The 13,482-nt window shown below is 35.0% G+C and overlaps 1 protein-coding gene across 1 annotated transcript; it reads right to left on the reverse strand.

Annotated features, from left to right (window-relative positions):
* Window positions 1-717: 717 nt before the first annotated feature.
* LOC110795490 (transcriptional adapter ADA2) lies at window positions 718-13,264 on the reverse strand. The gene is made up of 14 exons (XM_022000506.2): window positions 13,003-13,264; window positions 12,759-12,886; window positions 4,548-4,603; window positions 4,281-4,459; window positions 4,066-4,131; window positions 3,769-3,894; window positions 3,615-3,690; window positions 3,296-3,347; window positions 3,168-3,217; window positions 2,997-3,056; window positions 2,694-2,916; window positions 1,728-1,938; window positions 1,279-1,551; window positions 718-1,127 (listed from the first exon to the last, which is right to left on the reverse strand). Exons 2-14 carry the CDS (start codon window positions 12,809-12,811, stop codon window positions 936-938), a joined length of 1,617 nt encoding a protein of 538 aa, XP_021856198.1. The 5' UTR covers window positions 12,812-12,886; window positions 13,003-13,264; the 3' UTR covers window positions 718-935.
* Between the last annotated feature and the right edge of the window lie 218 nt (window positions 13,265-13,482).

Below are 13,482 nucleotides of genomic sequence, written 5' to 3' on the forward strand. Positions count from 1 at the left end.
TATAAAGGTTTTCTCACTTAGGGATTATTCGTATTTGATTTGGCGTAAAACGTTTTAATTGAAATAGATTTTTCCTCTTTCAATCATTTTACGTTGTAAGGGATGAAAAATAACTTTTCAATAACTCACTCAATGATGAAAAACATTTTCTATTTGAAAGAAAATCAGTTATTTATTTTTATTTTTTTCTCCTACCCCTTCACTCTTCCCATCAATATATCCCCACTCATCTACTACTATTTTTTTTTTTCACCAAACAAAGAAAACTAATTTGGAATTATGTTTTTCCTTGGAAAATCTTTTTTCACTGGAAAAGTTTTCCGCAAAAGCAAAATGAGTCTTCGTGTAGTTTCATATACCAAGGAATTGAGAGAGCACGTGGAAGTGGGTACTTTTTTTGTCAAATTAGGAGGGAGAATATGGTTGTGAAAGAGTAAGAAAATAAGCGAGAGCAACAAATAGGGTTGAAGTGGAATAAATTTTGTCACTCCAAATATTATTTTGGCAACCCTACTTATGAGTAAAGCACGAAAAACTGTGTTCTTATATTGAGAATGCTACAACCAACTTTTAGAGTGGTAAAATCATTTCTTTTGTGGGATAAAATCATTTCTTTGACCGAAACGCCCCTTAATATGCAAGCTCAAATGAGAAGAGAAGACACTTTTGGTGAGGGTGTTTACCCAGCAATGAAGATGCTCCGATGAGACAACGTGATGAAATGTCCTCGTTCAAAGAAAGATATAATTAAACCCGAGTGTAATGTTCTGAGGGAAGATGAAAAGGGGAAGGGTGAAAAGAAGACGAAGAGAAAGGGGGGTTTGTACAAAATTATATTTATAAATAAATACATCATAGTCTATCCTAGCTAAGCAGAGAACAGAGGACCTGTGGTTTTAAAAAATAAATGGAGACAGGAACATAAAAGATGGCCTTCATTGTTGTGTAATTCCCTTCTTTACAAGCATATCATACACTCTATCAACTTTGCTAGGATCAACCTTGAACAACCCATGAGCATCTGATTTCTTTGAAATATTCCCCTTTAATACTTCAATAGACAGAGTTTGCTTCATGTTGACATAATGTGAAGGTAACATCCTGATCTCCCCACAAAGCCTTTTCTCCTGCAACAGAGTAAAAATGTTATAACCAAAACAAATACATATCCTTCTATTTTGTTTGCCTTGTGATAAAATTCAAAATCAAAAATCAAAAATCAAAAATCAAAAAAAGAATACTAATTGAGGCTTACGGAAGAGTAAATAGAGAGCTTACATTCTCTGAGAGCAGATCAGCCCCTGGGAACCCAGTGATATCCCATTCATCTAAGGAGCTCGTCATGAACTGTCCTGTGGTAGTTGAAATTGTGTCCCTACTGACAAAATCTCTATTATGAGGACCATTCCTCACTAATACTTTACCTCCCCCTGGACAAGCTTCAACATTCTCTCTCAACTTGCGGGTTTTTTCCTCTGCTTCAATCTTCCTCTTCAATCCTATAAATCTCTCTGCCTCAGCTGATGTGCGACAGCCAGCAGCCTTAGCCTCCTGTTATCAAATTATATCTTATCAGTTTCACAGCCAGACATAGAAATTCGAGGTACTAATACAGAAAAATTCCTTTGTTTGGTCACCACAGAAACCAATGATAAAAAATGAAAAATAAAAATATAAACTTAGCATAAAATATTTGACAGAAAGAAATCAATAGTTTTAACTTAGACCTCTAGATCCTGTATTTTTCTGCGTAACCGATGTTCCTCAACGACAGATTTCAACAGCTCTTCATGCTCTTGCTTAGAGTGAAACCGCATAAATACCCTATAACGTTGGCATAATTCCTTCTCTTCATGTGTCAAATTTTTCTCAAAAGGATCTGGGTACAGTAAATTCCTTTCAAGTACAAATTCCTTCCTGCGCTTCCTCTCGTCAAGCCTGACATGAATGATCAAACCCATGTGACTATTAATTAAAAAACAAAGGAGGCACCAGTTTATATGGATTATCGACGACGACAAAATTTTACAACATGAAAATATCGTTCTAGAAAATGTGCTCAATATAACCAATAAATAAAGTTTAGGCTTACTAACTTGATGAAAGCAAAAATCTACAGGAAATCTAACTAACTTGATGAGAGCAAGAATCTAAAGGAAAGGCAAAAATGCAGTGGATGCTTTTGGATGGTTTGATAAATTGATTGTTCTAAGAAGGTCGGAAAAGACAGTATAGTTTCAATTTAATTCGCACTAGCCAACAGCCCATATAAAACACTTCAATGAATTCACTAAAATTGAAGCGATTTTGTAAGAAAAAAGAATTACTAGTGATATGCACGTGAAAAGCCACCTTAACAATATAACTACAGGGCAAGAACTACAAGTCGCATGCCAAATTGCCAATCACAGTGAACATCTAAAAGAAAACAAGTATGGAAAGCTTTGGATGCCACAAACTACAATGATGCTATAAACATAACCTTCAGCCCATTAACCTTAGACCAGAAAATGATCCTTAAGTTCCAACCAAAGCACCCAAACAACAATCATCTACTCGTAGCAAATTCCTAGCATTTCATACATCATCAGGAAATCTTAAAATGTAAATATGGCTGAATACTCCAATATTTAAGATGAAAAAATGATTTACCACCCACAAATTCTACAAACAATTCAAAAAGAAATAACAACCTCCGATTGTAGATTCGCAAAACTCGAAGCTTTAATTCATGTTCGGCTTCTGTGTCAGTTTCTTTGAATTCCATATCTGCCAGTAACTGTTCAGCATCATTATCATATTCTACCTCAAATTCCTCTCTCTTGGAATTGTACCCACATAAATCGGTAACTGGAGGTCCCTCATCAGCTGACGTTCTAGGTTTCTTTTCTCCGACACTCCTGTCTGGGTGAGAATCTGCGCAACCATATCAAAGAACATTTTTAAGAACCTGTCAGCTACAACAATGATAGATATTACTCGTTACATGATCAGACCTTCAACTTTGATGCCATCACTCCCATCCTGGACTGAAGTGGAATTTGTTGGGTTCTTAACTGCCCATCACCAGAAGCATTGTTATGCCAAACATAATAAACTCATACACAAAAGCTGTGCATGAACTCATATATTACCAAGGAGCAAAATTTAAGATTATTAACACATACCAGCCTGTGAGGACTGACTACCCAAAGCTTCTTTATCTGGTTCTTCAATCCTTTACAAAAATAAATTATTAGAAGATAGACAGTATCCAAAACAGAATCGAAGAAACTTAGAGGAAACAAGCCCATACTTTACTGTCGCAGAAAATGTAGACACTTCTTTCAATAATTCTTCAGTCAAAGCTGGACCAATATCAATCAAACACACAACAAACCAGTAGAAATCAGAAATACAACACAGAAAGAACCAATTAATAAGAGAGACTTGGAACAGAACCAAAACAAAACAAAACAAAATCCGCAAAACTTTCACCCTCCACAAAAATATATAAGAACTTTAAACATATTATCTCACTTAAGAAGTTGATTTTCTCATCGCATTTAACTACTACTCAATCCTGAGATCATGACTTCTGAAAACATGTATTTAAGTAAGTATTAATTACAAACCTAATTTACGGTCACTATGTTCCTTGGCCATAGCAAAAAGTTCCTCTCTGCTCTTTCCAGCAACACGAGATAGGTCCTAAAAAGAATGATATTGAGATTGCGGTCAGAATGTTTAAACAAGGAAAGGAATTTTGGTTGAAGAAAGTTATACTACCGGAAGCGGAAAGCAAGGAGAGTTCATGTATATATTATTATAGTGATCAATACATTCTGACTTGCTTTTTGTTCCTACATGCTCTGCAACTTCAGCCCAGTTACCCAGACCATACATATCAATTCCCTGCACACTTGGAGAAGCAAAATTTAGTAAAGAGGCAAGCAGATGACAGCTCACACAATGCAAAGATCCCATAAAAATTTGCAGGCTAGTTCATTTTACCAGCTTAGTAGATAGCAACAAAGCAAATTAATACTTTATGCATAATGAATATATTCAGAAATATAGGAATACCTCTAGAAGCAATGTCTCTTCATCTGCGTTCCAATCAGCGCATATTAGAGGAAATGATAAGCTATCCTGTATGAGTGAAATAATTCCAGTTGTTAAAAGAACAAGATATGACTAAGTATCTAAATAAAAGTAAACAATAAAAGAATAATTTAACGAATCAAGGTAACAGGCCAGAAAAACTAATACAAACTGGAAGAAAAAAATGTATCATTTACCATAACCCTATATGGATGGTTACTTTTGTGAGGATGGACCTCTGCACCAACTGAATAACACTCAATACAGAGGTCAAAATCTGGACACACTACACATTTAATACGAATCTTTCCTGAAATATCTTTATTGCAATAGTTACAGTGATAAAGTGCCTTCTTCCCGTCGCTCAAGCCTTGACCTGATACATTGAGGATGACAATGAGGATTAGTAAGAAATGGTACATATTAATCGGGTATCAAGTGGCCAAAATGTAGTTTCTTGATACCTGCTGTTGCAGACTCTGTGTTCTCTACACTTGAGGCTGTCTTTTTCCTTTTTAATCTAGAGAGGTAAACAGACAGTTCTCAATATATGGATATAAAGAAGTCAAAAGCATGAAGGAACACATACCATTAATAAACATAAAATTAGAGTAAAGGAAATGTGACAATGGGATGAAAAAAATCAGACACAACAATACAAGATTAGAAGAAGAGAACTTGAAATTGATGGAAGCAAACTGGTTTAGTGTTTCTAGTTCCACATTGTCAAAACTGCCTTTTCTCTCTACTCGGATACTTTATTGAGCTGATTTTATCTTCACGTGGGCTCACAGTTTCAGTCTCTAAGTACACCATCCTGAATTTCTAAGAACTTGAATCATTATCAGTGGACAACATGATATTCAGTCTTCTGTAATTCTCAAAATCTCTCTTATCCTTAATTCTTGCACCAATGAGCAGATCAAAAAGAAAACTGCCTCAACTCTCTCTCTCTAGTTTGAGGTCACCCACTAAAGAAGAAACCTTTAGTTCTAGATTAACGTGGTCACCTTGAAAAAATGATTAAAAATGAAAGCAAAACAAACAAAATAATGGCCCATTACCAATTGTGCACATGTGGCTTATTAATGTGCGATACAATGATTATGTAATTTACAACTATTAAATGTATATAGAAATTAGAAGTACGAAATAAGAAAAATAACGGATTATCATTTAGTTACCATGGTAAGAAGTAAGAGCACATCATTGGGTACAAGGCCCGCTGAGTCGTATCAAGGTCTTGGTCTAGATTTTAGGTAGGATAAGAAGATAAAACATTAAGATTCTCCTACAAAATAAACACTCAAATTGCTTTAAGTTGAAGAATCATTAATTCTAAGATCTATATTAGACTCTTGCCCATCATGCCAATATACCACCAAAGGTCTGAAATTATAGAATCATTCCAAGTTACAATCCAAACCTTCCCCCTTCACCTCCCCCTCTCCACCAAGAGAACAAGAGTGCAAAAAAGAGGTTTCAATTCTCTATAGCTAGTTAGAGTCAACTGAGTGTTCTTCTCCATACGTTAGAGGTTGTACCAGGTACACAAGGCTCTCGCTATTTAACGCAGGGCCGGGGAAGGTCCAAATGTATGCAGCCTTACCCTTATTTTCATAAAGAGGTTGTTTCCAAGGATGGAACCCGTGACCTAGCGGATAGCAAGTAGATACTTGACCATCGCGCCAAGGCCATCCTTCTTCCTCTGTATTCATTCTTCACAAAATAATATCATGAAGAAAATAATAGATTTCAAACAAAAATTATTCCAAGGAATCATATGGACCAGTAATCAAAGGATTCAAAATGACAAGTTGCATAAAATTACCTTTCAATGAGACCATCGTCCAGGTTAAGACTATCCATATTGTTTTCTTGTGTTGGATTATCACAATGAAAGATGAATGCTTAGAGAGGAGATGTAGAGATGCTTCTTCAAAAGTTAAATTTTCATGAGATGCGGCTAGCAAATATCTTACAAATATGTGTCTAACCCTAATTAGGCCCAATTTTACTTCTGCCTTATACATACTATGTGAAATATCAATAATTAAAACCAAATGAGAAAAAGATTTTTAAGGCTGATTTACTTCTTCTCTAGACACAAGGATTATAAGGAACAAATAAGGAAAAAAATCAAAAGCAATTTCATATTTCAACTCCAACAACGATTGAGGAAGAGAACGAAGAATATATGAAATCGTGATGTTGAAAAGACTAAAGAAAGTTAGAGCAACATACTTCCTAACAACACCACCCTTTACCAATCATCTGATATGTATCTTAGAAGAAGTACAATGCTGGATCCTAAAACAAAAGGTGAGCCATTAACAAGAAGTATAAAATCCATTAGGAGAAGCATAAAAACTCTTTTCCCACCATGACATAACCCTTGAAGTGAAACAACATACTTGTCCCTCTTGTTCGCTAATGATGCATAGATATGGTATTACTACGAGAAGAATCTAGGAAAGGTAAGGTCTTGGTCCTAAAAAAACTTGGGCCATTGAAAAACGTGTATAACTCTTCTTCCGCCATCTCAAAAACCCATGATGTGGATAAAGACACTCACTAGTATACGAGTCTAAGCATAAATATTATAACAATTATAGCAGGAAAAGGTAATATTAAATAGTTCATAGGCTAAACACAAATACTAATTGAGAATCAAAGATCAAGAGAGGTTTGCGGAGGATGACAATACCAAGCCTTACACCCATGTATACGAGGTTCGTTTCAAAATAATTAGAAAAGGCAACATTTTTCAGAAAAAGTTCAAAGGTAAAGTAATGTTACTAACCAACATTAATTATGCAAATATAAATTAAAACAAAAACTCGAAATAGTTGCATTATCCTCAAATTTCCTTTCAGAAGAGGGCAATGTATACCCTCTAAACCCCACATAGTAAAATTTTGTTTCTAGTATCAATGGCTCCCAAATGCCTAACAATCATATATGGTTTTGTGACTTGTGAATAACGACTCACTCAGCTGGTTAGCAAACCACATCGGATCTCAAATCAAGGTAATCACAACCCATATCGGGCCAACGGCGACCAAAATTGTTAACTCGTGAACTCGCCTTAAACATGAAACATATCAAGTCCTTTGTACTACTATTAACTCAAACAATTCCATGAAAGGGGTTACAAATAATTATTCTTCCGTATGTAGCATTTGAGAGCTGCAACGCTAGATGTTCTAGGGAAAAAAAATCAACTAAAACAAAATCGAGATATTGGGGCTTTTTCAAAAGAAATTTTTTGAGCTAAATGGTATGCTTTTATCGTCAACTAAGATGGATTGGCGTTCCAAGTTCCAGCAGCCTGTGGTCGAAAAGCAATTTGGTTTTTACCCCTTCGCATGAAACTTGGTTTCTTTCCCGAAATTCAAAATCTTTATTTGCCCTGAGGGTAGGGTCGTAGCCCATAGGAGTCTAACAAAGTAACACGTTGGTTGTTTATCTTTTTCTAAGCTCCTGTGACAAATAGCAATTAAAGGAGTAGTTGGAACTCGGGACAAGGCAATTAAAATACCAAAAAAAAATAAAATCAATACTTCTTTTGGTAAGGGGTAATTGTATAAACAGTCTATGTATGTGTGATAGAATCAAATTGCATACCATGTAACACAGGTGTCTACTCACTACAAAAGACTTTTCGTACAAAAACATCCATCTAAAATAACAGGAGTGAGTAATAATATGCTTACCCATTTTTCAAAAGTTAATGTTAAGAATTATTAATATGTTAAACTAGAAACTTATGTCAAGAACAACTGCAAAAATCTACTTTGTGATCAATTATTCTAATGCATACACACTGTAAATTTTCTTAATCCACCATCGGTTCATAAGGATGCAACATGTTACATTTCGGCCATGGTGCACTATCATAGTTCTACGCTTTCTTCCTTTACAACAAAAAGATATTTGAAACAATGAACCATTAACCTTCATTGTACAAAACAATGATGAGATATCCAATATGAAACGATGTTGAAGGAAATCAATATAGCCAACAATATCAGATTTTACACATACAATTAAATATGAGTAAATTTTCACGAAATTCATGCTCTTCTTTAGATACTTAACCCCTGAACATGCAACAATCAACTATCAAACAGTTCTGCTAATTGCTTCCAAAAGTTGAGATCAGCTCAAGTCATTAAAACAAACCACGCATATGATCATATCTAGCGGGGATGTTGTTTTATAGTTTCTTCTAATTTGGAGCCCTGTAATATAATCAACTATTAATAAGTATTAAAATTTTGTCAATATAAAACAGACAAAATCATAACTTACTGAATAATTTACCTTCTCATCCACCAAAATTGATTGTTAAGTGTCAATTACCGCCTGGTAATTGAAATCCGGTTGTTCCCATAACCTCACAATCCTCACCTTCAACCTCCATGATTCTTTTAGGAGAGTGATATCTTTTATCATAGTAAATGCCATAATAGTTAATATCGAATTTGATAATAGTTACTATCGAATCTGATGATTTAACCCTATGTAATAAATGATTTATACAGGCCATAATATAGCACTGCATATTATAATATGGAATTTATTGCTTGCTTGTGGGAGAATTCAAAGTGCATATACTTTTTGGTAGTGCATATACTGTTTGGTAAACAATTGGACAAAATATTCCCCTAATATTTCATATCTTACATGTAGCAGGAGGTCTCAAAAAATTGCATAGATGCCTGATAAGTTTCACCGGCAAATTAGCCATTGCATGCAGAATATTCTTGCAGCTGAAAATTTCACAGATTTTTTTTCTTTTTTTTCTTTTGGGGAATAGAATGTGCGTTATCGTGAAAATTCCAAACTATAAAAAATATTACTCCCTCCATTCTTGTTTATTAGTCCCTTATGGAATATTGAACAATCCACTAAAAGGACACATTGCATGTGAATCGCTAAAGAATCTCACCCATGTGGGTAGGAGAGAGAAAAATTAAGAAAATATGGGTAGGTGGAGTGTTTAACGTTGTTAAATTAGAAAATAAAGGGACCACTTGCTTATTTATTTGGGACGAAAAGGGAATTACAATTATAATATAAGGGTAAAAGGGGAATAATTGTTGAATAAATAAGGAAATATTCTAAAAGGGACTATTAAATAAAACAAATACGGAAAGGGGACTAATAAACAAGAACAAAGGGAATATGTTTTTTGGAATCTTTGTTATGCTTGACGTCCACATTTTTTTATATATGACTTCATAGTTGTAGCCTAAATTTTGGCATTATAGGGTTATATATTTAGCCCATGCATTAAATTTTGTATATTTTATTATGACCCCATAGTTGTAGGCTTGTAGCCTAAATTTTAGCATTATGGGGTTGTAAATTTTGCCATTCTCAATCCTACGCCTATTAAAACTTATGTTTGGGAGCAATTGGGTAGAAATTGTTGTACCTAACATAAATATATCTCACGCCTATTAATATTCTTTTTTGGGAGCAATTCTCGCGCCTAGAAATAAAAACATGTGATGTATTAATTATTAATATTATAATGATTATTTACATTAAAAGAGAGGCATATCAGAGAGCGGCAATTCGATGTGAAGCTGACAAATGTTGCTCTCTGATTTCCCTCTCTTTTAATGTAAATGATCATTATAATATAAATAATTAATACATCACATATTTTTATTTCTAGGCGTTGGAATTGCTCCCAAAAAGAATATTAATAGGCATGAGATATATTTACGTTAGGTACAACAATTTTTGCGCAATCGCTTCCCAAACTAAGTTTTAATATGTGTGAGAATTGAGAAAGGAGGCAAATGAGCCATACGTAGATATTACATGAAGTCTTCTTTTAGAAAACGAGTCATAGGAGCAGCTTTGGTGGCAACTACGTATATGATTTGGCAAAATAGGAATGAATCCATGTGGAACAACAGAGTCATGTATGTAGATCATACTGTAAAAAATATCAAATGTATTGTAGTGATAGGAAAGAAGGTAAGTAGAGTTGATAGGATTTAGTGGTCTCTAAGTGTGAGAGGTGTAATCTGTTCTTTTGGCCTATTTTGGCTAGTTTCTGTCAAATTTTAGTGGGAGTGGCAATGTATAAAAGGGCTCAAGGCGCAACAAGGCGATTTGGAGTTCCCAGCGCCTTAGGCACGCCTCGGTGCGCCTCATTGAAGTGAGGCGCCCTAATAAAAAGTTAAAAAAAAAAGTGAAAATGGTGTGTGCCTTGGTAGGTGCTTCTCTTTTGCGCCTTTTTGCGCCTTGGTGCGCCTCATCGAAATCGCCTCGCCTAGACAATAAAAGGCGTTGGCTCCAATCGCCTTGCGCCTCAGAGCCTAGGCGCGCCTTTTTATACACTGGGTAGTGGAGGGTCCTTCCTAGAAGGTTTGTCCACTCCTCTAAAATTTTAGGTTGTAAATCAATTTTTTTTTATAGTGTTAAAAATATTGAGAAAGGCAAAATATAAAACCCTATAATGCTAAAATTTAGGCTACAACTATGGAGTCATAATCAAATATACAGGCTTTTATGCATGAGCTAAATATACAAACCTATAATGCTAAAATTTAGGCTACAACTATGAAATCATAATAAAAAATTGTGGACTTAAAGCATATCAAAGATTCCAAAAAAACAGAATATTATTTTTTGCTTGGAATTTCCACGATAACACACATTCTATTCCAAAAAAGATCTCGCAAGAATATTTTGCGTGCAAATGCTATTTTGCTAGTGAAACTTATTAGGCATCTGTGCAATTTACGAGACCTCCTGCTACATGTAAAGTATGAAATATTAGGGGATTATTTTGTCCAATTGCTTACCAAAAAATATATGTACTTCGTATTCTCCAGCAAGCAAGCAATACATTCCATATTATAATATACAATGCTATATAGCCTATATAAAATCATTTACTTTATACAGTTAAATCATCGTATATTCGTATTCGATATTAACTATCATCAAATTCGGTATTAACTATTATGGCATTTACTATGTTAAAAGATATCGCTCCCCTAAAAGAATCATGGAGATTGAAGGTGGGGATTGTGAGGTTATGGGAACAACCGGATTCAGGTGGTAATTGACACTTACGAATTAATTTTGGTGGATAAAAAGGTAAATTATTCAGTAACTTGTGATTTGGTTGTTTTCTTATTGTTGAAGAAATTTAATAATTTATTAATCATTGGTTATGTTATTGGCTCCAAAATACAAGCAACTATAAAACAACATCTTCCTCTAGATATGATCATATGCATGGTTTGCTTTAATGACTTGCAGTTGACCTCGGCTTTTGGAAACAATTAGGAGAACTGTTTGTTAGTAGATTGTTGTAGATTGAGGGGTAGGGGTTTAAGTTTTAAGTTTCTAGAGAAGAGCATGAATTTCGTGGAAATTTACTCATATTTAATTGTATGTGTAAAATTTGACATTGTTGACTATATTGATTTCAAAAATAATTCCATTCCTCCCCCCCGCCCCCCCTCCCCACCACCCCACTCATTACCCTTCCGCTTCACAAACTCGTTCAGAAGGCATGGAGAAAAAAACACTTCAATGGTGAAGAGAACAAAGATGAATAGTATACTTGTTCAAAAATAAGGTGAACGCAATGGGAAAACTATTCCAAAGACAATAATTAAAATCTTGAATATTGGCCATGTGGGAAAAATGTCTATGGAAAAGGAAGAGAGACCTACAAGAAACAACAAACTACAATATATATTGGTAGTCCAAGTTGATATCTAGAAGAGCGACATGTTTATGGCTAAGTGAAGCATCATCAATGTTAGAATGTAACGAAATGTGCTACTCTACTTATGTGGTAACATTATGACGGCTAAGATATGTGTGTAGATACATAAACAACACCAGCAAATCCCAAAATGATAAGTGCTCTACATGGCAAGCGGCTGAAGTGAGTAAGAAATCTTTTCATGATGGTACGGATTCTTAGGACTGTTGATTCAAAATCAGCACCTGCATTTTTGTTATTGCTTCACGGAATCGCAAGCAGTGACAGATGGCTGATGAGTCAATATGGCATGTAAATCTCCCTGGTTTAACTGTATACAATGAATAAAAAACTAAACGGATGTTTGTCTCTCAAACTTTCGTATGTGTTATGCTTTTTATACTTTATGCGAAGTATATAGTAGTAAGTAAAGTTCATTATCTTCACATTTCCGCAATGATGTTTATGATCTATCCTCTTACAAAATTTGGCAACGAACCAAGTACCGAGAATTCAGGTCATGCTACACGCCTAGACCACCATTGTGATGCCTGATGCCATCTATATCAGGTCCTAAGTTTTCTATTTCCAGACAAACAGCATAAAGAAGCATTTCTGGGATAAACGGGCAACACCATATTATGTGTACCCTTCAAAGGTTTCAATTCAAACCTAATTCTCACAAACAATTTCACTTGCAAGTTCACTGACTAGTAACATAAAACCAAGTAACCAAACAAAACAACAACAAACAAAGAATGCAACTTACATTATTAAGCTGCCGCAAATTAGCATTAAACATTCAAAACTCACAAAAAACATTAAACAAACATAAAAACATCAATTAACTTCCAAAACCAACAATTATTCAAAATTAAGGGTCTAGATAGATATTAAAGAATAATTAAGGGTTATAGAGTTGACATACTTTAAGGTGGGATCATCATCACTGGCGCTAGGAACTGCACGAGAACGACCCATTGCAGGTGGGGTTCAATTGAACCCCAATTCTTCTTCTGTTTTCTTTTTTCTTTTTCCTTATTTTTTGAGTTTTGCCTATGTGAAAATGAAAAAATCAGTCTGAATTCGGAAGCTTTACTCTACAATTTGAAAGGGGTTACAATTAACAAGAAATATACCTTAAAAACGTTAAATTTAGGGGGGGAATGTACCTGAAGGAGGGGAATGGAGGAGTAGAAAGCGCGGAACTGCTGAACAAAGGCGGTGTGAGGAGGAAGAAGATAAAGAAATTTAATGGGGTTAATTATAATTAATTAGGTAAGAAAAATAATTGAATTGAGAAGATTTGGGAGATCACGGTATTTGTAGAACCGTTGTGTCGGGACACCGGAGAAGGAGTTCCGGCGCGCTTAGGAGGATTGAAACAGAAATGGGTGTGACGTTTAGTTTTGAACTTCGGGAGTTAACTCTTAGTTCGCGAGATGCATGTTTTTCTCTTCCTTTTTTTTGGGGTGAGAAATATTAGGGCTGTCAAATCTCAACCCGAGCCGTTGAACTCGTTGGGTTAATCCGATTCGTTAAGAATCCGAACCGTTAATAACCCGTTAGTTGGAAATCGAAAACTAACCGAACCGATAACAATCAACCCGAACCCGAACCGTCTCGAAAATATTAAACCGATTAAGACCCGA

Source organism: Spinacia oleracea, chromosome 6, assembly GCF_020520425.1.
Source record: "Spinacia oleracea cultivar Varoflay chromosome 6, BTI_SOV_V1, whole genome shotgun sequence".
NCBI lineage: Eukaryota > Viridiplantae > Streptophyta > Magnoliopsida > Caryophyllales > Amaranthaceae > Spinacia > Spinacia oleracea.

Excerpts from the sequence above, each read along its gene's own strand:
- LOC110795490 (XM_022000506.2), bottom strand. The coding sequence starts at position 12,811 with ATGGGTCGTTCTCGTGCAGTTCCTAGCGCCAGTGATGATGATCCCACC. Across the intron at positions 3,895-4,065 it reads AAGAGACATTGCTTCTAGAG|GGAATTGATATGTATGGTCT; the intron begins GTATTCCTATAT and ends CCAAGTGTGCAG. Across the intron at positions 1,128-1,278 it reads CTGATCTGCTCTCAGAGAAT|GAGAAAAGGCTTTGTGGGGA; the intron begins GTAAGCTCTCTA and ends ACTCTGTTGCAG.